Consider the following 24,870-nt stretch of genomic DNA (forward strand, 5'->3'; position numbering starts at 1 on the left):
TGAATCAGTAAAACGAAAAGGTACAAACAATAAATGCTGGAGACGTGTGGGGAAAGGGCAGCCCTCTTGCACTGCTGGTGAGATTGTAAATTGATACAGCCACTATGGCAAACAACATGGAGGTTCCTTAAAAAACTAAAACTAGAACTATATGACCCGGCAATTCCATCACCAGGGGTATACCCTAAGAAAACTGTAACTCAAAAAGACACGCGCACCCCGCTGTGCACTGCAGCACTATACACAACAACTAGGACACAGAAGCAACCTAAATGCCTACTGATGGGTGGAGGAAGACGACGTGGCATATGTACACAACGGAGTATTAGACAGAAGGGAGCAAAACCGGGTCATTTATAGAGAAGTGGATGGACCAAGAGTCTGTCAAACAGACTGAAGTCAAGTCAGAAAGAGAAAAACAAATATTGTACATTAACACACATATATGGAATCTACAAAAACTGTACTGGTGAACCTATTTGCAGGGCAGGAAGAAAGATGCAGATGTTGCGAATGGACCTGTGGACATGGTGGGGAAGAAGAAGGTGGGACAAATGAAGAGTGGCACTGACATACATCCACTACCATGAGTACAACGGCCAGCTGGTGGGGAGCTGCCGTATAGCACAGGGAGTCAGCCTGGTACTGTGACGACCTAGTGGGGTGGGATCTTGAAGGGGTGGGTAGGAGGGAGGCTCAAGAAGGTGGGAGGATTTATTTGTACATATAGGTGATTCCTTTTGTTGTACAGCAGAAACACAATGCTGTAAAGCAATTACACTACAATAAAAAACAAACGAAAAAAAAACAAAAAGAAAAATCTTCGTGATTAACTCCATGATTCAAGGAAGAACAACTCTTTTAATCCAGTTTGTTAAAACAAACAAGAAAAGACCATTGTGAAAATATTTTAAAAAGCATCATTGCTTCAATGATAATTCAAGTGCATAAAAAAAAAAATTAGGTGCAACTTGTTCACCCTTAAAAGTATAACAATTAAAAATCTATTCATTTATAAACATTTGCGCACTAATTGGAAAAACACTGTATAGCTGCTACTGCAGATAATACAGAAAGGTGAAATATATAATTTTTTGTGATCTGGAATAATGGATCTGTGAGGTGAGAGAGGATGGGGCAAATACCTCAGCTGTCATATACTAAACGATGCATTTTCTTCAGTTCTGCTATCAGAATTCTGGCATAAGAATCTGCTATCAGATTCTGGCATAAGAATCCTGTCTTTTTTGAGTTCCTTGAGGACAGGGCCGCCTTTCAGTACCTTTATTTCTCCAGCACTTGATTGGAGGCCTCACAGTGCAGAGCTGGGGCTGAGGCATGCATGCCCCGACGCTCTGGCTAAGTGTGAGAGAAGGACCAACACTGACAAAGTCCCCCTCATCTTTTTTCTTTATACTGAAGGCAAAGTCCTATTGTCTGTTTATAGCAAAGTTTTTCCAAGTTGCTTATACTGCCAGGGAGAAGGCCTTTTCTGTGCTAAGTTTACAAGTGAGCCTTACCTTCCTGTGTGAGACCCCACCTGACAGGAGAGGCAAAGTGGTACAAAGGAAAGAAAATTCTAAGAAAACTTGGGTTTGAAGTTCTAGTTCTGTGGGAAGTTAGCATCTCAAGTTTGGTTCTTTCATCTGTATAGCGGGGACGAGAGCAACTGGCAGCTCTTAGGACTGTGTGAGGCCCTCTGTGAGCACAAGCAGGAGGTCAGCTGGTAAGATTCACCTTGGGTTGAGGGGAAGAGTCACCCACTCCTCAGGTTCTGCTCTCATTCACACATTTTACAAAAGTGACGCAGAGTGAAAACACACGTGGTGGTCAAGTCTCACAACAGGACACTCAGACAGGTGAACACTTACATGTCCTGCTCCACCTGCTGGGTTCTCTGCTGATGGATTAAATCTGCCAGGGCAGGGGGGACATCCAAGTCCTCAGGGCGGTCTTGTGGGCGTTCCCGCCTTTCTTTGGAGAGTGCTGGAGACCCAAGCAGCAACAAAGACAGGTTTACACTTTGTCTAGTTACCAAGGGTTAACTGGCTCCCTCTGAATTTGAACAAAGGAAGATGGGAGGGAGACCTCTCCCCCTTCACTTGTGTTGTTGGGCAGAGTTGGCACCACTTACCCTGAGGGAGGGGTTTCTGAGCATTGGGCTTAATGAAGATTTTGGGAAGAAATGGTGTGTTAGAGTTGTCGATCTTCTCTCGGAACTTAAGCTGAGGTCGGATGATGTTTTTTGCATGAAGCAGCCGGAAAGTTTCAGATTTTGTTTTTTTGCTATATTCTCCTGCCTATGATCAACAAATACAAATACTTTATAACACAGCAACTTGAAAACTTAGAAAACTAAATTCCGTTTTACGCCAACGGCCATCCATTAAAGAATGTATGTGTGACACTGGGGTTGGGTGGTGGCTGCAAAGTCGACTAGAGGGTGGAATTAGGTTGTGTTTGTTTATGAGAACAAGTTAGGCAGTGGCCAGTTCTGTGTTCAATAAATTAGAACAGAAATGCAAATGAGAAAGGGCAAAGGCCCTAAGGTTGGTATCAGATACTCCAGTGCCTCTGAAAAGCAGCCCTCACCTTCCGGTTCCAGCTGGATACTATGGTTTTGGGGACCTGTAACCCTGCAGGGAGGACAGGTTGTTGATTCTTATTCACGCCTGATGCTTCGTCCAGTAAAATGCCCTAAGAGTGCAAGAGGTATTAGTTTAGTATCTTCCTTTAAGGGTTAACAGAGTTAATTACCTAAAATTTTACGAAACATAGCCAGAGAATTACATGCAAGAGTACACATTTTTAAGAGCGAATAACTGTAGGAGACGTGATTTGAAAGTCAACCCAAGTAATTAAAGCATTACTTGCTCAAAGGTAGGGCAGTGATCAGGCACTCCCAGCCCTTGACTGACTCTCTTCACAGTTCTGAATTGGGCTGAAAATTCAAAAGTGACTTAACAGGATGATGCGGCCTACCATCCTAGCCTGCATTAAACATTAGAGGAATGGTAATCAGAGTGAGATGGCAGCTGCCCTCATCTACCCGTATTTTGTACAGCAGCACCACAGGTGGGGTCTCAGTTTGGGCACTACCAACAGTGCTGCACCTAGCTGACAAATGGTAGGACTTGAAATCAGAAAATTTGAGGAAACCACTGAAAGACCTGTGGGCATCTAGACCATGGAAGAGATGACTTCATGGGACAGAACAGCATGATTTAAACATCCACAGGACTGTCATATGGCTGAGCTTGTGTTTTGGACAAGCTGTGTATTTTTGTAAGGAATATTCTGCCACAGAACTAGACAGAAGAAGACGGTTGGCTCGCTATCTCAATGAGCCACATCTCCCTCTAATCAGGGTAGTTAGAAGACTGAATGTGTGTGTGCTCAGTCGTGTCCAACTCTTTGCAACCCCATGGACTGTAGCCCAACAGGCTCCTCTGTCCATGGGATTTCCCAGACAAGAATACTGGAGTGGGTTGCTATTTTCTCCTCCAGGGGATCTTCCCGACCCAGGGAGTGAACACAAGTCTTTTGTTTGTGTCTCCTGCATTGGCATGCAGATTCTTTACCACTAGCGCCACCTGGGAAACCTAGTAAAAATGGATTAAATGTTGGTTGTGCCCTGTATCCAGAGGCCTCTTCTCCTGCAACAAAATGGAACTGGCAAATCTGCAGGGTAGATTTCTGATAAAGGCACTTTAAAAACAGGCATCCCCAGGGGAAGTAATATTCTGAAGTGATGTATCTGAAGACAACTGTGTTATTTTTTGGGAAAAGAAGCCAATCATCAGAGGAGGGAATATTGTTATGGGCAAGAAATGCTAAACTTCCTTTCTTTTCATTTCCTGAAGTGCCTGGGTTTTCTTTCATTATTTAATAATACAAAGGCTCTTCATTTGTTAGTTACCTTAAGAGTGAAGTGAAATACTCACCACTCTTTCCAGAATAACATCATTGGTGTCGACCAGCAAATCAAACTTGTCCTCCAGCTCGGTCACTTTACTCCGGTCCTTAATGTTGCTTCGGCACCCATGGTACTGCATCACCCTACTCATGCTGGGAAGGACAGGAAAACCCAAATCAGTCTGTATACTTTTGTCTGCTTGTTTACTCATCTGGCAGAAAGCTCTCAAGGCTTAGCTCAGACTATTCCCAACACTTTCTATAACAAAATATTTATTTATTTGGCTGTGCTGAGTCTTAGTTGCAGCATGTGTACTCTTAGTTACGGCATGTGGGATCTGGTTCCCTGACCAGGGATCGAACCTGGGCCCCTGCAGTGGGAGGGCAGAGTCTTAGCAACTGGACCTCCAGGGAAGTCCTCCCTAATACTTTTTGATCAAACTGACAAAACCTGCACCCTTATAGCAAAAAACATTGCTAGTTGTATGGCACTGGGCAATTCACTAAATCTCACAAAGACTTATTTTCTTCATTCGTTATTTGAAGGGGTGGAAGAAATTACCCCAAGGCTTTGTTTACATTCTAAAAAATATATAACACTATGTAAACGATGTACTCTGCATGCACTGTTTTAACATGAAATCTAAAACAGATTCTCCAATTCTGTCATGCAACAGTTCAACAAAACCAGTGTCTGTGTAATGTCTGTCCTAATACACTTATTAGAAAGCCATTACTAAAAAATAAAATAGATTAAAAAAAAAAATAGAAAGCTAAAACTTGTGACTCCACAGGTTGTGTGAGAGAAGCTTGGCTCTAGGTTTTCAAGTCCCGTTAATTTAAAAAGATTCACTGTCTATAGCTGCAATAGTCAACATATATATATTTAAAGTTAAACTCAAAATTTACCAAGTAACATTCCCTAATCAAAATCCATTGTCATTTTTACATTTTATAGCTCCAAAGCACAGAAAATTATGGTAAGAAAAAAATACAAATCTCAGGAAAAATCATCTACTTCTTCATAGTCATTTCTTTCAACATGAGAAAAGAATATATAGTACTTACCACTGAAGCAACCTGTCTCCCTGTGTTTCACAAAATGCCTGGAAGCCAGGAAAACTTCGGTAAAAATCATACTCATCACCAAACTGTGGTAGGCCCCCAGACGCCTTGGTGACTGCCACCACTGCCCCAAGAGCGAACTGTCAAAACCAGAAAAACAAGCATGTTTTAGACACGGGTCACCATTCATCCAGCAGCTCATTTTCTTTTCCATGATCTACTCTATATAAGGAACTGTCCTAGATGGTTGTTGGAGATTTTTTTCCCGGGACTTGGAAGTGACGAACCTGAAAGAAGGACACTCGGACAGTCTCTTGCAAGGACTGACAAGTTTATTTCTGTAGTCAAGCCTTTTTATACAAGTAGGAACAAAGAGCTTAGAGTATACAGCCAGCAGAGCGCGTACGGGGTTAACACCTAATCAGTAAAAATATTTCAAGGACAGCACACTCTAAGTGACCCATGTGTTTATCCCATAACCCATTTTTTCAAGTAACATCTTTAATATTTATTATTAAATCTTGGCGCCGGACATAACCAAAGGCAGGAGATGTTTTTCTGTCCGGGCACATCAAGCTGGGGTACTTCTGGCCCTTCGCCATTTTCCCAAGGACTTCTTCCAATCGGCTATTTTGTACTGGGCTTCCCAACAATGATGAAGAAACCCAATCTCCACGCATCATTTAGTGCCGATTTTACCCCAACCCTTATGATACACAAATGAACGTGAAAACGAGTTTTGGAGCTTACATTCTTGGGAGAATGGGTATAGATATAACAAATACATATATAATAAGGCTAAGATTCAAAACAGCCTGGTACTGTGACCTTAGGCAAGTTATTTTATTTATTTGAACCTTAGTTTCTGAATTTGATAAACAAGTGTAAGGGAGTTCCCTGGTGGTCCAATGGTTGATACTCCATGCTTCCACTGATAGGGGCATGGGTTCAATCCCTGGTTGGGGAACTAAGGTCCCACAAGCTGCATGGCTCAGCTAAATAATAATAATAATAATCATAATAGATACAGACAATATAAGAATATTCTAGATCTTTCATATGACTGATTTAGAATGGTTACTATCCACAACTGGACTTGTGTTTATGGCTCAGTTACTGTCAAGGATGTCTCTATTTCAATTTCTGTGTGGTAATGAGAAAAAACCTGAAGTAGCACTCATGGGTAAATGATGGTTGGTCACATGAAAGCCAAATGACATCACTGTAAGCTGTGTTATAAATGTTTTCCAAGAAAAAAAGAGAGAAAATGGGAACTTGAATCATGGTGGCATTCCTGGTAGCACAGAGCCACCCAATCAGGACCATGGCTAGTGGCCCAGGAATTAATCAGAACCAAATAAATGAATTTGTGGTAATGATAAATTAGACAAAATGCAAGTGGAGTTTTAGGGAATTTGTAGTGCTAACTTACAAGCTATTTTAGCTTCATGGTCTTGTAAGAGCTATGCATGAGATGTTTAATTCCAGATTTGTTTGTTCATATTTAAGCACCATTAGACAAATAATCCAAATGAACTCTATGGAAGGAGGCACTGATCAATGTTCTATGGCACCTGCAGGAGGGACACTCGGTGGCAGCTCTACATTAAACCCAGGGTTTAGGATTATGTAGGGCTGGACCTCAGGAGAGGGAAGAAGGGCCATCCCGGCCGCGGGAGGGGAGGACAAGTGTGGGCAGCTTGAAGCAGCCGAGCCTCTCCAGAGAGTTGTTTGAATGGCTCAGGCCTGGGCGGGGTCGGGGTCGCGAGGACTGGGGGCTTCAGGGTGACCAGGAATCCCTTCCTATGACGTGGCGACAGCTCTCCATGCTCGGGACTGCAAGGGTTCAAACGGGAGATCCAGGACCCTGGGGTGTGGGGAGTCCCCCAGTGTCAGCGAGCGAAGCCCCGTCCCCGGAGGGTGAAGAGGCAGATTGTGCCGGGAGAGGGCACAAGCCCCTTTAACCCTCTCCCGGGGCTCGGCTGCATCGTGCACGCGGCCGGGTGGGCGGCCGCCCAGAGGGTCCAGGCCTGTTTCCGGTCAGCATCGGGCGGCTCCCGATGCCCTCGAGGCGTCACGAACTCACCTTCACGAAGCTGTCTGCGTCCGGGAAGCCCGGCAGCACCTTTTCCCCGTCAGACTTGGCCGCGGTCGTGGCTGACTGGGCCTTGGACTCTCGGGGACTGGGAGGCGCCATTTTTCCGGCTGGCGCGGCTCTTCTCGCGAGAGTGCCTCGGCCAGCGCGACGTGCGCGCACTGCGCATGTGCGGAGGCAGGTCTTGCTGGGGGCAAGCTGGGGAGTTTGAGTTGGGGTGGAATCAGCCTGAGAACCCGGCTCCTGCCGACCCCCACTCCGCCCCTACCCAGGGAGGTTGACATTTTTCTTTAACCTCGTATTATTTCATACCAACAACCCAGTGCTTTACGGTGAGACGCAGAGGACCCAGTAATTCTCAGATTTAAAGCCAGCTCTTCTTAGGCTCTGGTTTCGTGTCCCCCTGACCCATTTGATTTGATTCCTGCAATTCTCCCTGTCTGGTGTCTTCCCTCGTTGCTGGTTCTTCCGTAACAGACTACAAGTATGCTGGCATCTCTCCCAAATGAAAGGCAAGACAGAGAACGCCACTGCACCCCACACCTTCCAGCCACCGCAACATTTCTCTTGCGCTTCATAGGTAAGCTACTGGAAAAGGCGTCTGTTACCTCCAGCGCTCTGGAACTTCTCCAGTTAGAGGTTTCTCCTGAAAACACGACAGCTGGAAACACAACCTAAGGCACTTCAGTGTGAACTCAAACGTTTGTGAAATGAATATCTGCAAGAAATCTTGTTAGGAGGGAGGCAGTATTAGGCAGCTCAGGAGTGGATTTGGGATGCCTCTAGGGTGTATCCTCTCTCCTGAGATCGGGGATGACACACCCTTAATACAGTTTGTTTGGCTTAGTAGGTGTTCAATAAGTGTCAGCTGTTACCTTTTTTTTTATTGCCAGGCCTTGCAGGATTTTAGTTCCCTGGCCATGGATTGAACCTGGACCCTGGCAGTGAAAGCACTGAGTCCTAACCACTGGGCTGCTAGAGAATTCCCACCTTAGCTGTTATCTTAGTCAGAATATCTTTTTTTTTTTTTTTTTTCAGAATATCTTATTAACAGGATGCTTTTTTCAGTCTCCCCATCCCCTCCCCAGCCATTTGTGTACCTCAGGTACACAGGTACCATGGCAGAACAAAAGCTAGCCTATTTCTTAAAAAAAAAAAAACAAACACAATATATTTTGGTTTGTTTTATTTTTGGCTGTCCTGGGTCTTCACTGCTGCACACAAACTTCCTCTAGTTGCTGCGAGTGGGGGCTACTCCCTAGCTGCAGTTCATGGGCTTCTTATTGTGGTGGCTTCTCTTGTTGCTGAGCATGTGCTCTAGAGTGCATGGACTCAGTTGCCCTGTGGCATGGGGGATCTTAGTTCTCTGACTAGGTATTGAACCAGCGTCCTCTTCATTGGGAGGCATATGGTTCAACCTAGGCTGTGCTGGGGTGCTTTACATGGATTTGCACCCCTCAAAACAATCTGATGGGGTAGACTCACATTTTCATTGGAGGAAGCAAACACAGAAAATAAGGAGCTTTTCTGAAGTCACACTGGTAGGATGAGACAGAGTTGAGATTTGAAACTAGTTAATTTGTTACCTAGTGGGCACAATAAAGGACAGAAACAGCAGAGACCTAGTAGATGCTGAAGAGATCAAGAAGAGATGGAAAGAATACACTGAAAAACTGTACAAAAAAGATCTTAATGAACTGGATTACTACGATCATGTGGTCAGTCACCCAGAGCCAACATTCTGGAGAGTGAAGTCAGGTGGGCCTTAGGAAGCCCTGCTGTTAATAAAGCTAGTAGATGTGATGGAATTCCAGTAGAGCTATTCAGATCCCTAAAGAATGATGCTGTCAAAGTTTTACATTCATTATGCCAGCAAATCTGGAAGACCCAGCAGTTGCCATAGGACTGGAAAAGGTCAAACCTCATCTCAATTCCCAAGAAGGGTAGTACTAAAGAATGTGCTAATCATCAGACAATTGCACTCATCTCCTATGCTAGTAAGATCATGCTTAAAATCTTGCATGTTAGGCTTTAGCATTATGTGAACCAAGAACTTCCGGATGTCCAAGCTGGGTTTAGAAAAGGAAGAGGAACCAGATATCAAATTGACAACATTCGCTGGATCATAGAGAAAGCTAGGGAATTCCAGAAAAACATCTACCTCTGTTTCATCGGGGGCACTTTCCTTCTAATGTCTATGTTAGATTTCTCTGTCCCTTTTTATACTTTAGTAAAACTCTGCTACACAGAAGTTTTTGAGTGATCAAGGCTGGTCCCTGGTCCTGAAGCTAAATCTTCAGAGATCACAAATCCAATACTGTTCACCGTAAGCTATCATCTTAGGGGCTTGCCCGGGATCTTCAGGATAAGGTAAGAACCCTCAGAGCTCTAGCCTCTCTGCTTTCTCAGTACACACGTTTTCTTATTTACTAACTCTACGGTGTGCTTGTGTGAATGAATGACACGCCCTGTGCAAAGCAAGTGATGAGCCCTGTTCTGCGGTTTCGTGGTGCCTCATAATGACTGAAGGCAGCCGCCAAAAGGGGAGCCTTGTAGGGGGTTTATGCTGACCTGCCAGTGTCAAGAGACACCCAGGGTCCTTGAAAGGGAGGCGGCCAGAAAGGGCGAAGCATGTGGACTAAACTTTCCTTTCTGGGTCAGCTTTTCCTGTTCTCTTTGGCTGTTTCATAACTGAGTGGGGAATTAGAACTACTAACCTAATCTGTTGGATCGCAGACTTTCAAGGGACTTGTGATCCATGCTGTTACTATGTGCTTTTACTTAGACCCACGGTGTGGAAGCGCCTAGCCTTGCTAGGAGCTGAAAGTTGCAAGAGCATGTTTGGGAATGAGGTGGAACTCTAGCTCCAGGAATGTCTCTCAGGCTAGAGGTCACTCTCTTGGCTGCCTGCCTCAGGGTCCAGAGTCCTAAAAGTGAGTCTGTCATGGCTGTGCCTCCGATCTATGTGGATAGAAGCACTGCTGGTGGCCATGAAGTTTTTGAGGACGCAGATTGGGAATTGCAGGATCTGGTCAGGTTGGAAGTGCAATGGGCTTCTTTTGGTAGTACAGGGCTTCCCTTGTGGCTTAGCTGGTCAAGAATCTGCCTGCAATGCCGGAGACCTGGATTCTATCCCTTCATTGGGAAGATCCCCCAGAGAAGGGAAAAGCTACCCACTCCAGTATTCTGGCCTGGGGAATTCCATTGACTGTATAGTCCATGGAGTCACAAAGAGTCGGACATGACTGAGCGACTTTCACTTCTGTTTCATCAACTATGCTAAAGCCTTTGACTGTGTGGATCATAAAAAACTGTGGAAAGCTCTTAAAGAGATGGAAATACCAGACCATCTTACCTGTCTCTGTGGAAAGCTGTGTGCAGGTCAAGAAGCAAGTTTAGAACCCTGTATGGAACAACTGATTGGTTCAAGATTGAGAAAGGAGTATAACAGGGCTGTCTGCTCTCACCCTGTTTTTTTTAACCTATAGGCTGAGCACATCATGAGACACGTTGGGCTGAGTTACAAGCTGGAATCAAGATAGGTGGGAGAAACATCAACAACCTCAGATATGCAGATGATACCACTTTAATGGCAGAAAGTGAAGAGGAACTAAAGAGCCTCTTGATGAGGGTGAAGGAGGAGTGTGAAAGAGCGGACTTAAAACTAAACATTAAAAAAACTAAGATCATGTCATCTGGCCCCGTTACTTCATGGCAAATAGAGGGAGAGAAGGTGGAAGTACTGACGGATTTCCTCTTCTTGGGCTCTAAAATCACTGCAGATGGTGACTATAGCCATGAAATCAGAAGACGATTGCTCTGGCAGGAAAGCTATGACAAACCTAGACAGTGTGTTGAAAAGCAGAGACATTACTCTGACGACAAAGGTTCCTATAGTCAAGGCTGTGGTCTTCCCAGTGGTCACATACAGTTGTGAAAGCTGGACTGTAAAGGACGCAGAACACCAAAGAATTGATGCCTTTGAACTGTGGTGCTGGAGAAGACTCCTGAAAGTCTGTTGGACAGCAAGGAGATCAAACCAGTCAATCTTAAGGGAAATCAACCCTGAATACTTGTTGGAAGGACTGATGCTGAAGTTGAAGCTCCAGTATTTTGGTCATCTGATACAAAGAGCTGAGTCATTGGAAAAGACCCTGATGCTCGGAAAGATTGAGGGCAGAAGAAGAGGGCATCAGAGGATGAGATGGCTGGATGGCATCACTGATACAATGGACATGAACTTGGGTAAATGGTGAGGGACAGGGTGACCTGGTGTACTGCAGTCCATGGGGTCGTAAAGATTCGGACACGACTTGGTGACTGAACAACAACAATTTGATACCACAGCCTTAACTCTCACTGCTTTAGTTGTCTCTAAGGTATTTAAGGCCCTCCCCTCACACTGGTTACTTGAAACCATCCTGGATTAATAGGGGGATTAGGCTGTCTTTAAAAACTTCTACAGAATTCCCTGCAGTCTAGTGGTTAGGACTCTGAACTTAAACCGTCAAGGGCTCAGGTTCAATCCCTGGTCAGGGAACTCTGACCCCACAAGCTATGTGGTAAAGCATAATATTAATAGTAATAATAATATAAAAGCCTCTATTAGCACCTCACCTTCCTCTGCTAAGTCATTTCAGCAGTCAGAAGGTTTTGCTTAGATATAACTTAAAACCCATTGGATTCACCAAACATCTTAATGCCAAGAACTGTCCATGTCCTAAGAAATATGTCTTTATCATGGGTGGCCACCATTTTTCTGAGTCCATCCATTCTCATGCCATTTGTCTTACAGTGACGGTGACATCACTGTAGGCATTGATAGTTGTTTCACGTAGAACTTGGTCATATTTTGGGGAGCAAAGTGTTTATTTTTGGCTGTGTCAGGTCTTAGTTGCAGCACATGGGCTCCTCGTTGCTGCACACAGGCTTCTCCATAGTTACGGCATGCGGGCTTTGGCACGTGGCATCTTCGTTCCCCGACCGGGGATCAATCCCTTGTTCCCTGCATTGGAAGGCTGATTGCTAACCACTGGACCATCAGAGAAGTCCCACTACTGAGATTTAAGTCTATCTTTGTTTTTAACAGAGGAGTTCTCCAGTAAGTGTTTATGGAGCACCACGGTGCACCTGCTTTTCTGACGGATTTGGGGAATACAAAGTCCCATAAAATATGGTTCCTGGCCTTGTAATTCTCATCCAAGCGCAAGTGTTAGTCGCTCAGCCATATCTGACTGTTTGCGACCCCATGGACTGTAGCCCACCAGGACCCTCTGTCCATGGGATTCTCCAGGCAAGAATACTGGAGTGGGTTGCCATTCCCTTTCTCCACGGGATCTTTCTGACCAAGGGATTGAACCTGGGTCTCCTGCATTGCAGGCAGATTCTTTACCGTCTGAGCCACCAGGGAATAAGTTCTTTTTAAAAAATTCTTATTGAAGTGTAGTTGATTTACAATGTTAATTTCTGCTGTACAGCAAAATGACTCAGTTACTCTTTTTCAGATTCTTTCCATTATGGTTTATCACGGGACATTGAATACAGTTCCCTGTGCCACAGTAGGGCCTTGTTGTTTATCCATTTTGTATGTAATAGTTTGCATCTGCCGGTCCCAAACTCCCAGTCCTTCCCTCCACCTCTCCCCCTATCCCCTGGCAAACACAAGTCTGTTCTCTATAGCTGTCTGTTTCAGTTCTGTAGATATGTTCATTTGTGTTGTATTTTCATTTTATTTTTTGGTTGCATGGTGCGGCATGCAAGATCTTAGTTCAACCAGGGATTGAACGCTTGCCCCCGTCAGTAGAAGCACAGAGTCTCAACCACTGGGCCACCAGAAAAGTCTCTAATTGTGTCGTATTTTAGATTCCACATGTAGGTGATACCATATGGTATTTGTCTTTCTCTTTCTGACTTACTTCATTTAGTATGATAATCTCTAGATCCATTTTACAAGTTCTTTCAATCACTTTTATGAGTCAGTAGTTCTCACTGGGTAGCTGTGGTCCACAGGAATTTAGAAAAAGAAATCTAGCTCAACAACTGAAAACAGTATTTTTTTTTTTTTTTTTTTTTTTTTTTTTACATTTTAAATATTAATTTTATTTTATTTTATTTTATTATTATTTTTTTTAATTTTATTTTATTTTTAAACTTTACATAACTGTATTAGATTTGCCAAATATCAAAATGAATCCGCCACAGGTATACATGTGTTCCCCATCCTGAACCCTCCTCCCTCCTCCCTCCCCATTCCATCCCTCTGGGTCGTCCCAGTGCACCAGCCCCAAGCATCCAGTATCGTGCATCGAACCTGGACTGGCATCTCATTTCATACATGATATTTTACATGTTTCAATGCCATTCTCCCAAATCTTCCCACCCTCTCCCTCTCCCACAGAGTCCATAAGACTGTTCTATACATCAGTGTCTCTTTTGCTGTCTCGTACACAGGGTTATTGTTACCATCTTTCTAAATTCCATATATATGCGTTAGTATACTGTATTGGTGTTTTTCTTTCTGGCTTACTTCACTCTGTATAATAGGCTCCAGTTTCATCCACCTCATTAGAACTGATTCAAATGTATTCTTTTAATGGCTGAATAATACTCCATTGTGTATATGTACCACAGCTTTCTTATCCATTCATCTGCTGATGGACATCTAGGTTGCTTCCAGGTCCTGGCTATTATAAACAGTGCTGCGATGAACATTGGGGTACTCGTGTCTCTTTCCCTTCTGGTTTTCTCAGTGTGTATGCCCAGCAGTGGGATTGCTGGATCATAAGGCATGTCTATTTCCAGTTTTTTAAGGAATCTCCACACTGTTCTCCATAGTGGCTGTACTAGTTTGCAAAGTGAAAACAGTATTTTTTTGAAGAACTCGTTAGGCATGCTCTTTAGAGGAATCTACCTAGTGCTTGCCGGCTCTGTTTAAGTTCTCTCATTATTTCAACAGCTTTTTTTACTGGGTTTTGCAAACTTTTAATTTTCTTTCCACCTGTTTGATACTAGTTTCTTTAAAAAACCCTACTGAGATTCTACTTGTTTTAAAACTTCACATGGTTCCTTCCCTGCCATCTACAGCATCAGGTTCAGACTCCTTGCTGCTGGATAGTGAGGCAGCCGGTCTGGCCTGGATCTACTTTCTAGCCTCCTTTTAGTTCCTTTATTTCCCAGTGACCACTGAGCCGGGCATGCTGAGCCGTGAGGCCCCAGTGTGAGAAACCGCTGTTTTTATGTATAAAAAGCACCCTAATACCTGCAGTCTCACATGGTTCAGGTTCACGCATGCCCTTCCTGCACGGTATTGTGCTTTCCACCTCTTTTCTGATGAGGACATCCTCACTTGCTTCATTTGACAGACACCCACTCCCATTTAAGACCCCTGGCCAGTGTCCCCTTTCTGTGAGGCTCCCAGTGGAACCTGTGCCCCTTACCCAAGGCTCTCGTGGCTTTCTCTTCTCACCAGGTGGCCAGGTGGCTCCTAAGAGATGTGGCTGTGTCTTGTCTGGCCTGGGAACACCCCGAGGACTGTCCTGCATAGTCCCAGTACTCAGTGAATGTTGAAGGAATAACTGTTTCTTTCATGAACTAATATACAGGAATAAAAAGCCACTTATATTCATGTTTTTAAAATTCTGATGTCTTTTATTGGCACAAAAATTATTCAGATACAACATGGTGTCTAGACATGGCTACACTTTATACTTTGTGCATTTCATTTAAGATTTCTTTTGCTCCTACTTCCCAACATGTTCTAGACCTTCCCTCTCTCTGTCAGCACCTCCATGACAGCATTTCTGTATTCCAAGGCCTTGCTCCAAACGGAGGGCATTCAGACCTCACTGAAGACATCCCAGAACCAGGCCGGGAAGGCCAGTGTGGGCCTCCTACTGCACTGTGATCCCCTCTGTGCGCCTGCCTAGCCGAGGCTGCCGGGAGATCTGAACAGACTCTCCTCTGAGTGGCTCGGGTCTTGGCTTGAAGTGTATATGTCGCAGCGTGGCGGGTGAGGCAGAAGACTGACCTTTCCCACCCATTTTGGCCCATCTTGCGAGGGTTGTTGCTGCATCCACGGACCAGTGAGGTAATGAGATGGGCGAAGGCGATGAAGTCAGCTTCTCCGTGTCTTTACAATCCAGAATCCTAATCCGTGTCCTCCATGACCTGAGGCTTTGTGACTGCGCTGAGTTTGCTGTGTCCATGTTGAGAGGAACGACTAGGCCATTCTCCTGTCAGCAAACACTTCTGAGTTCTTTTGTGAGTTAAGTCAAAACCCGTATTTCTAAAGTTAAAGATCTTCTGTTCCCCAAAATCAAGGGCTTGATTTCCGTAGTATTACTGTGTTTACTGTCCTGGGAACCAAATCAAGCCTTGTGTTTCTGACAATATATTCTTTAACAGCAGCTAGAAAGTTGGTTCAAACCAACTTATAATATACAGTAGTTCTTTTCATTTACATTTCAGAGCTGAACTTTCTGACCATGGTTTCAGTTTAGTGGAAGCAGATACCAAAGTACAAAAGCCTCAAGAGAAGTGCTGTGGGCACGTCTGTGCCTCCAGTTACCAGAAAGGACACCTAATGAGACAGGGAGAAAAGGAATATTTTAATAATCTGCGCTTCTTCAAAGCTTTATGCAGATATACTGAGAATGCAAAGAGCAAGGTCTGCCCACCCCTGGGACCCTCCCCGAGATCTCCCACAGCTAATTGTGCAGGACAGGCGTTATCGTTTCCAGCCCAGGCCAGACGCCTGCTGTGGTCCCGCAAGGACGCCTTTCTGTCACCCTCTCTCTCTAGTTTCTACCTTCAAGCATGCCTCAGGCGATTAATCAAAGCAGACCCCAGAGTGGTCCTTGAGGTTACAAACGTGGATGATAAATCTGTCTTTTCATCTCCTCTCTGTCACCCCTCTGGCTTCTTCTCCTTTGCCTTTCCTGTATCTCTGAATTGACAGCAAAACCCCCAAAAGAACACCCCCACTCCTCAAATAAGGGGGCCTCACCTATTCATCTAAGTCAATTTAACATGTCATTTTAATTCACTTTGGTGTTTTGCCTTCCAAATACACATCCATATGTCTCCATTTTCCCCTTTTTGGAACAATGAGCACACCCAGTCAGTATAAACTTTTGAAGAGATTTGAGACACAGTTTCCCTATATGGATACCCAATTTCCCTGTATGGATAACCCCCCATATCTTTTTTGTGACTCTGGCTTTGAGGCACAGGGTAGGGGCCTGATTGCTTATTTGAACAGAGGTGCTCACCAGCCAATGTAGCACTGGCAGAGGTTTTCATGGGATGTCGCTTGTTTGATGAGCAGCTCGACTTGTGTTGGGACATCCAGGGTTTCGTCATGAGAGAAGTCCCGACCTAGGACATGAGGAACAAAAGCGTCCAGCGTGCACCAGGTACCAACCACCCAGCTCCAGTCCCCCAGCCAGGCTCAACTGTCCACACAGCCTGAATCAGTTCCCCCTCGTACGTGAATATAAATGCTATATAATACTTGGATTTTTAAATTCACCTCCACATGACCCATAAACACCTAATATATACTAATAAACACACTAATATATACTCGGCTCTTGGTTTACAGAAGGTAAAGTCCTACAGTGGGCAGAGTGCAGGAGTAGCAAAGATCTGGCCAGTGGGCTTCTATTCCATAATCACCCCTGAGTCGGGCAAGTGGCCAAGAAGCCTCTTTCAATCCTACCAGCCTCTCCTTCCAACCCCTTGTCCTGCAGGGCTGCCTGCTTTCATCACACACTCATAGTCTCCTGCCTTACATGGGCGCTCAGCACTGCCTGGCCAGCTCCTCTGGCTATATGCCCTTCCATCTCCACCACAAAGTTCTCTCCTCTCCTTGAGCATCCAAACCTCCTCTGGCTCCTTACCCTCAGCAGGTGCCCTCATCTCCTCCTCTAGAGCCAACTGACTTACTAAGGGCAGAGTTCAGAGCCCTGATATGTTGGGCAATGTTCGAGGTGCCAGCTTTGTTCAACACGAGCTCCCCCTTCTTCCTTTCCATCACCCCGGAGAGTGGGCCCTCCTCCCATTTAAGGCCAAGTTCACTTGCACTGTGATCCACCGCCTCCTCTTTGTCAGGAGCCTTACAATACTGACCATCCTGCCTCTCATTCACGTCTGCACTGTGTCCCCGCCCGCCCATGTGCTCACTTTCTGTAAACACATTCCTCCTCCTGTTGAAGGAAACAGAGCCGTTTATCCAACTTCTCCCTCTTCAGCTATGTCCTCTCTCCTCCCTGCAAAGCCAGACTTCCTGAGAGCTTTGAAACTTGTCTCTGTTCCTTCTCTCTCACTTCGCATTCTCTTCCACTGCTTTATTCTGGCTGCCAGGCTCATCAGAGCTCTCAGAAGGCCACCAGAGACCTAGAACCACCCTTGATCCCTCCCCACCCCTCACGGCCCATCATCAGTCCTTTGCATTTTCCTCCTAAACAGCTCTTGACTCCATCTCCACTGCCATCCTTGTTTAATCAACTGTCCAACTGGCATTGACTGTGGCAGCCGCTTCCTCCCCTCCAGCCCCTGCTTCCCCCACAGTCAGAGCAGGCAGGATCTCACAATGCAAACCTGCCCAGTTCCCCTCCACCCCCTTAAAATTCTTCAGTGGTTTCTCACTGCCCACAAGATACAGGGTAAAAACAGAAGGCCCTGCATGGTCTGGCCCTGGCCCTCTCAGAGTCCAAACACTTTGCATCGTGCTCCTCTCACCTTCTTGGGGGCAGTTTGGTCTGCCAGGCTTTCTGACCTTTTATTCTTGCCATCCTGCCTCCTACCACAGGGTCTTTGCACATGCTGTTTCCTTTACCTGGAAGAATCTGCCCTAATTAACTTCTAGAAAATTTTGGATCCTAGGTAGTTTGCTGAGGGAAGCGTTTCTGGAACTCTTGGACTTAAATTCCCCTGTTACTGTCCTCACAGCCCTAGTCTTTCTTCCACTTACAACAGTATTCCTCTTTAGAGTCTAAGTCCCATGAAAGCAGAGAAGATGCCTGTTTTTAACCGACACTGTTTCTTCAATATCTAGCGCTTGCAGGTGCTCAATGAACCAATATCCCTTGATGATAGAGCTTACGTGCTGGGCCTCCCACGTCCCAGTTCATCCTCACCACCTTCTGAGTGAGGTGTTCTTGTCACTTTGTGGCCAGAGGAAGAGACACAGGCCTGTGGGGTCCCAGCAGTGGTGCTGGGCCTTTGGCCTCCCTGCCTCCCACCCCCATGTCACACCACTTGGTCAACGTGACACATCTCCTGTTCAAAAGTGCACGGTGTTCCCATCCAGGCTCTCCATTCCGTAACAGCTATCTGAGCACAGGTGGGCAGTGAACCAAGTGGTCAGATTTGCTCTAATATTAAGCCATGATGATTAATTTTCTTGAATTTGGCTGACTTTGGACTCAATAGAACTTTACTGTTAAACTTCGCTGTTAAAATGAGATTAATAACATTACTTAAAGGAAGTTCATTGGTCATTAGAGAATCAGAGAGAATCCTTCACTGATGGCCTCAGAGACACGCCAGTTAGCAGCACAGAGTCACAGTTTAGGCACCAATAACCACTGGAAACCGGGCTGAATACCCACTCAAGGAGATTTTATGTTCCTTTTAAGTAAACACATATACACACTCACCAGTGAGCTTATCTCGAACCCTGTTAATAATTTGAATAGCTTTCTTATTTAGGGCCTCTGGTTTCACCAAACCATCTCCAACTGGAATAAACAAAAGCAGAAATAATAGTAAGATTGGATCATCATAACAGGTTCAATGCACACCCCTGTTTTTCTCACATATTCACTTTTGTAAGTGTGGAGCAATTCTTCCTCTTTGTCTATCTTTGTCCTCAGAATATAATGAGAAATTCATGGGACCTTTGCTGCTCAAAGGCAGTTCTGTTGCTTCCTCTTACTGACCCTCCTCCTGGTGTTCACAGCTGCTCTTTTCTTAATGAGCTAGTCGCTGATGCAATTCCTCAGAGGCTGGACTTACTGAAAGAATGAATAGATTCTGGCACTGTGGTCCCCGTTTTCTTATGGGCTGGTTCCCCAAGTTCCACACCATCCAAAATTTCTAGGAGGAAACAAAAAAAATCAGCAGAAAATTCAAACACCAAGAAGCCACTGTTCCAAGGTATTGGCTCTAATTCTTCACGTACGATCTCTCTTTTAACACCTGCCCCACCTGTCTCAGAGGAGAAAGGAAATAGGAAGTGTTATGCTCTTTATGAATTTAACATTTTTTAGGGAGTTCCTGGGTTGTCTAGAGGTTAGGACTCAGTGCTTTCACTGCTGTGGCTTGGGTTCAATCCCTAGTCAGGGAACTGAGATCCCGCAAACTACACGGCACAACTCACCCACCCCCTCAAAGAAAGTTTTGAAATCTGCTTGAATTTGCAAACACACAGCATTAATAAAATGTTCTGACATACAGAATAGGCTCATAGGTCAAAGATCTGGCCACAAAATTTGGTTGGTTGGACCCAAACTGGTCATAACATAAAGAAAACTAGCTTTCAAAGGATCACACATGTGACTGAAATGTTATTCCTTGGAGGAATTTATACATCAATTCTCAGGAGAAGTCCACAGGCTTTAGGCTCACCCTCTGCAGACTGTGGCCTTCAGGAGAGGTATCTAGAATCAGAACTCTGAAGCTATTTACACACGGCCCTGGGATACGACAGGTCTTCAAACCGAAGCTAGTGATGATAATACTTTAATTAATGAGTCCTTGGAACTTAACTTTTGAGGCACATACAAGCAACCAGGGCTACACCACTGGTGCCACCAGAACAAGCTGTCCTGACTCCCCTCGGTATATCACAGGCGGCACATGGGAGTCCCCAATAATGTATTAACAAGGCAGACCCTGAGAGTTATACCAGTAAGTGTCACATAGTCTGGGTGAGACCAGTCATCCGCACAAGGCCCCCAGACACTGTGGGTGATTCAGGGATTCCCAAGTCCTATCACGGTGTCCAGGGTAGAGTCCAAGCTATTTGTGGATGACATGGATCCAGGATGCCCATTTCCTGGAGAGAACACTCTCTTCCTTTCTACCCATCCAGATTCCACTCATCCAGTAAGGCTCAGCTTCAATTCTACCACCCCACGGGCTCCCTTAACCCTCGCAGTTCAGAGTGATACCTCCTTTCTAAGGCCTACCACCCCCTGGTTCCCAACCAAACCACATGGCACCTGCCTACACAGTGCAGTGAGCTGCTCTATTATTCCATATACACTCTGGGATTCTGTGCTTCCTCAGAGCATGCTCAGTATGTCACACTGTTTTCTTACCTCTGAATACCACTTGGCTTAGCTGGTAACCAGTTGCAAATGTTCCATAAGTATTTGGAGAGAATATTTAACTGTTTTACATCCCAATGGTATTTCCTAAATATGACTATGTAGGATGTTGTTGAATGTGGGGGTCAAAGGGTTGGGTTAGGGGGAAGGGGTAAAGGGGAAGGGTAAACAAGTCAAACAGCTTGACTCTAAGACGTCTGAGAGCAGGGAATACACAGAGCCTGTTCTGGCTCTGAGAGGCACATTATCTTCTTGTAACCCTGCTTTGCGGACCACATTCCTGGGAACAGTGTTTCCTGTGGCTTCCTAGATGCTCAGGTAGCAGTGTGTGTATATTTCCGCTGCTTCCATCTTCCCATTTCTGAGCTATTCCCAAAGCTTTAGAATGAAGGTAATGTAGCTAATAATTATCCCAGACACTATTAACGGGCATGCTAAAGACTGGTTAATATTCAGACATACTTAAAAAAAAATTTTTTTTAATTTATTTGACTCTGCTGGGTCTTAGTTGCAGCACATGGAATTTCTGATCTTAACTGTGGCATGTGGAATCTAATTCCTGGACCAGGGATTGAACCTAGGCCCCCTACATTGGGAGTGTGGAGTCTTACTCACTGGACCACCAGGGAAGTCCAATTCAGACATACTTTTAATTGATTTATGTTTTTACATGTAGATTAAGATTGGATAGTGTGATAAAAATTTCTGAGCTTTAGGTACCCACTTCTTCCTGAGAGTCATTAAATAAAAAATACATTAGATGCTTATTACTTAAGTCATGTCTTCTAAGGCAGTGACAAGGCTTGCCCTATTCTAGAAATACCCTGGACAAAAAGGACAGTCTGCAGCACTCACCTACTGACTGGCCAGCAGAGTAGGAATCTGTCCTCGTCCGTGATCGCTTGTTACCTTTGGTATTTGCTAGGGAAAGAAAGAAAAGGAGGTTAAAAAGCGCTTCAAACTTTGAAAAAACTTGGCTGATATACTTTCCCTTAATCATAAAAATATAATTTTCCCAAAAGCCATAACTAAGATAAAACCAAAAATGTACCACTCAGGAGTACATGGGTGGATGTTCGCAAGGCATCTGATCCTGAGGGGCATTTTATATGGCTGAGTGGGATTCAGACGATGTAAACTGGATAACAAGTGAGTGTGTGACGACTGCAGTAGAGACGACGCCTCTGATTAGTAAACACCTTCTGAGGAGGTCGGAATAAAGAGTAGACTAAGACACTGTTGAGGTAACACAACTGTTTGCAAATCCTGTAAAAATTCCATCTGCTATTCAACATGAAACCTAACAAAAGTCACTAGAGTACTTATTTATTCTGAAAAATGTTTTAATCAAGATGTAAACTGATGACCAGAGTTTTCTTAGTTAATAAAAATACTTGAAATTGATTTCCAGCTACCACAGCTGCCCTGTGGAAGTGTGGTGCAGCAGCTGAGTACTGGGTCTTGGGCTCTGTGTGTGAAGAGGGGCAGGACTGTGAACTGGCCACGCCCGTTGTGGGAGGGGGTGAACCCCAGCACCCGGGCTCTTGCTGAGACTCACTGTCCATCAGCCTCCAGTTCAGCAGGGGGTCATAGACGAAGGCTTCCAGCACGGCCATGACGCTGTCCTTGTGCTCCCGGAGCACCTCCATCACGGTGTGGCACGTGATCCTGTAGTTGCCATCAAGGCCCGTGACCTGCAGATGGGCCACAGCTGCTCACCACGGAAGTCACCACGCTGGTTCCCGAAGGCCTTACCACCCAGCGTCACCTCAGAGGGTGTGTCACCCCACTCAGAGAGAGATAACATGGCCATCGCTGAAGGGCCAGGCTGGGAATGCCTCAGAGCAAAGGGTCAGGACTGTCATTCATATGAAACAAGGTCTGGCGTAAAGGTTGGGTAAGACTTTTAAAGACTGATCATTTCTAACAGGATGGAAAATACCAGGAGGATACGACTACAGCATAAGCTGGGCATTTGCGGAGCTGGAGATCTAACAAGGAAGGAAGTCTGTCCTTGGAGAGGGGATAGCTGTACTGGTCCCACTTCAAAGCAGCTTGTTACCAACATCCACTCACCTCCATAGCATTGGTCAGCATTCTCGTTAGTCTAAATGGAATCTTCTCTGGGAATTTCTCTCTGGTCATAGCAACCTAAGGGTAATAAGGGAAAACTCAGGTCCACTGGTTAGACTGCCTTCCTCAGCTGGAGCCAGGTGCAGGTAAGTGGCTTTCCTTTGCATCACCAGCACTGATTTCAATTAGAGCATAGAAAGGAAACAGTGTGAATCTAGTTTAGTGATGGGACTTATCGCTATAATTTAAGACACCTAAAAATTTAAAAGTAAAAAAAGAGAAGGTGGGGGAGTGGGGAGGGAGAGAGAGAGAAAAAAGATAAGTGTGTATCATGCACAGGCCTTCAACCAGCATCTCCTTTTCTGAGTCCTGTAACAGCAAGAATCAAATAGCACATACTTCATCTGTTAGACTGATGTTCTATCACCTTGAGAGAATACGGCATTTGGGCTTTTAAGTTTGCCTAAATGGTTGGAGCAGGGTAGAGGGTGGTCCTCTGGGTTCTGGAACATATGCTCACCTCAAAGCAGTCCCCAAAGTCAATGTGCAGGATCTTTCCACTCAGCCGGTCCAGCATCAGGTTGGATGGGTGTCTGAGAAACAGGAGAGAACAGCTCGGATGAACAAATCCCCAAGTCTGTGAGACTGTAGGCCAGGGTTGGTAATGACAGCACTCAGGCCAAAGCTAGCACTCCACCCCCAACTTTTACAAATAATTTTTATTGGAACACAGTCATGCTCATTTGTTCATGCATTGTTTTGGGCTGCTTTTGTGCTGCAGCAGCGGAGATGAGTACTTGTGATGGAGACTGTAAGGCCAGTGAAGCCTAAGATATTTACTATTTGGCCCTTTACAGAAAAAGTTTGCTAACCCCTGCTCTAGGGCTCAAATGAGAATTGATCTGTGTGAATCACAAGTTGCCCCATGATACCAAGACAGTTTGTTTTCCCAAGGTCTTTGGTCACAGGATAAATGGTCACAGGTTCCTGGCAGCGCTGGGATCTCAGAGTGACAAGGCTCTTCGAGATGGGCTCTCATCTCCCTGAGTCCCTGAGCCCCTCCAGGCAGAATCATCTGGGTATTCTGGACAGGTGCTCTACTAAGTTTTTTAAAAACAGGAATTTATTATTTTTGTGGGATTAAATTTTTTCACTCTCAAATAATTGCATGAGAATGATCCCAGAAGAAAAATTGTAGACATCAGAATATTATTATTTTTTAAAATTTCTGAACATTCCTAAATGACTTTTGCAGTCAGTACATTTGATGAAATTTAATATGTAGAAATATCAGACGGATCTACTTTGGTTGGTTTTAATTATAGAAATAGGATTATTTGTCTTAGCATAGTGATGATTGATAAATGTTTATTGAATCAATAAAATCAACTGGATTTCATATGGTTTTTAATACATTAAACCAACCTATGGAGAAAGTACCCCTGAACTATGGTTTTTCTTCTCTTTAGTTTGACGTGTTGTTTTGATGGCATGGACAATAATAGGGACTAAGGTTGATGCTGCAAAAAACGGCTAAAGTACAAAATACAAATATTTACCAAACGGTCATAAAGCTCACTGGAAAACAAAATGAAATCATTCAAGAAAACTATGTAATGGAGAAAGAAGATTCAAAGAAACAAATTCACTCACCTATCGCCCAGGCCCAAAATATACCCAACCATAGACATGACCGCTAAAGAGCGGGTATAATTGGTTCTTCGATCAAACCACACCTAGAACACAGAAGCACATGCGAACCGAGGCTCTGAAAACTAACTGGTTTTCAATACAAATTATACCCTAATCAGTTGTTTGCTTACAGTCCAACAATAACCAGTTAGAATGTATGAGGGAACAAAAATCATTCATAATTATAAAATTAATAAACTGCTCAGAATAAACTTAATTGGAAATGTGTAGAACTTAGATGACTAAGTAAATTAAACTTTGCTTAGAAATATAAAGACTAGAGTAAATGAAAATATCCATAAAAAAAAAAAGAAAGAAAGAAAGAAAGAAAATATCCATATAAGGCTATCCACTTAAGATTGAAAAGATGTAATATCCTTCCAGATTATTTAATACATTTAATGTAGTTTCAATAAAAGTTCATTGGCACTTTCTTGGGAATCTTGACAAAATGATCCTAAAATTTACCTGGAAAAAAATTACATGTAAATAACTAGTGAGAAAAGACTTGTATTAACAGTGGGATACTTGAGGATAAATAGGCAGAAAAGATCAATGATATGGAAATTCTAGAAAGAAATTCAAGGGCATATAAGAATTTAGTATATAATAAAAGTTGATTCTGTTACAGGATGGATTATTTGGTAATACTGTGTGTGTGCTAAATCACTCCAGTAGTGTCCGACTCTTTTCGAC

The 24,870-nt window shown here is 44.3% G+C and overlaps 2 protein-coding genes and 1 long non-coding RNA gene across 7 annotated transcripts in view; 1 reads left to right on the forward strand and 2 right to left on the reverse strand.

Annotated features, from left to right (window-relative positions):
- Window positions 1-7,247, reverse strand: part of EXOSC10 (exosome component 10) — a 22,830-nt gene extending 15,583 nt beyond the window's left edge. For 2 of the 4 annotated variants that reach the window (XM_025285878.2, XM_025285879.2), the window contains exons 1-6: window positions 7,067-7,226; window positions 4,984-5,120; window positions 3,945-4,068; window positions 2,593-2,697; window positions 2,135-2,300; window positions 1,872-1,986 (exon numbers count right to left, since the gene is read on the reverse strand). In XM_025285878.2, the coding sequence (XP_025141663.1) occupies window positions 1,872-1,986; window positions 2,135-2,300; window positions 2,593-2,697; window positions 3,945-4,068; window positions 4,984-5,120; window positions 7,067-7,177 (758 nt within the window). In that variant the 5' untranslated portion in view covers window positions 7,178-7,226. Of the gene's footprint in view, window positions 1-1,871; window positions 1,987-2,134; window positions 2,301-2,592; window positions 2,698-3,944; window positions 4,069-4,983; window positions 5,121-5,267; window positions 5,344-7,066 lie in introns of those variants that run through there. The other 2 variants (XM_025285877.2, XM_044942987.1) reach the window with 2 other exon arrangements.
- On the forward strand, window positions 7,248-14,690 carry LOC112585090. Of its 2 annotated transcripts, none has more exons than XR_003109452.2 (3): window positions 7,248-7,655; window positions 9,307-9,445; window positions 10,564-10,624. It is a non-coding gene; the product is annotated as an uncharacterized LOC112585090 (long non-coding RNA). The 2 variants fall into 2 exon arrangements; XR_006551151.1 differs by lacking the exon at window positions 10,564-10,624 and adding an exon at window positions 14,544-14,690 and having other exon boundaries at window positions 7,251-7,655.
- Window positions 14,691-14,701: 11 nt separating this feature from the next.
- MTOR (mechanistic target of rapamycin kinase) overlaps window positions 14,702-24,870 on the reverse strand; it is a 123,315-nt gene continuing 113,146 nt past the window's right edge. The window contains exons 50-58 of the mRNA XM_025285881.2: window positions 24,136-24,218; window positions 23,003-23,075; window positions 22,486-22,560; window positions 21,968-22,103; window positions 21,265-21,330; window positions 19,094-19,174; window positions 18,736-18,816; window positions 16,345-16,450; window positions 14,702-15,653 (exon numbers count right to left, since the gene is read on the reverse strand). Of these exons, the coding sequence (XP_025141666.1) occupies window positions 15,638-15,653; window positions 16,345-16,450; window positions 18,736-18,816; window positions 19,094-19,174; window positions 21,265-21,330; window positions 21,968-22,103; window positions 22,486-22,560; window positions 23,003-23,075; window positions 24,136-24,218 (717 nt within the window). The 3' untranslated portion in view covers window positions 14,702-15,637. The remainder of the gene's footprint in view (window positions 15,654-16,344; window positions 16,451-18,735; window positions 18,817-19,093; window positions 19,175-21,264; window positions 21,331-21,967; window positions 22,104-22,485; window positions 22,561-23,002; window positions 23,076-24,135; window positions 24,219-24,870) is intronic.

Source organism: Bubalus bubalis, chromosome 5 (genome assembly GCF_019923935.1).
Source record: "Bubalus bubalis isolate 160015118507 breed Murrah chromosome 5, NDDB_SH_1, whole genome shotgun sequence".
Classification (NCBI taxonomy): Eukaryota; Metazoa; Chordata; class Mammalia; order Artiodactyla; family Bovidae; genus Bubalus; species Bubalus bubalis.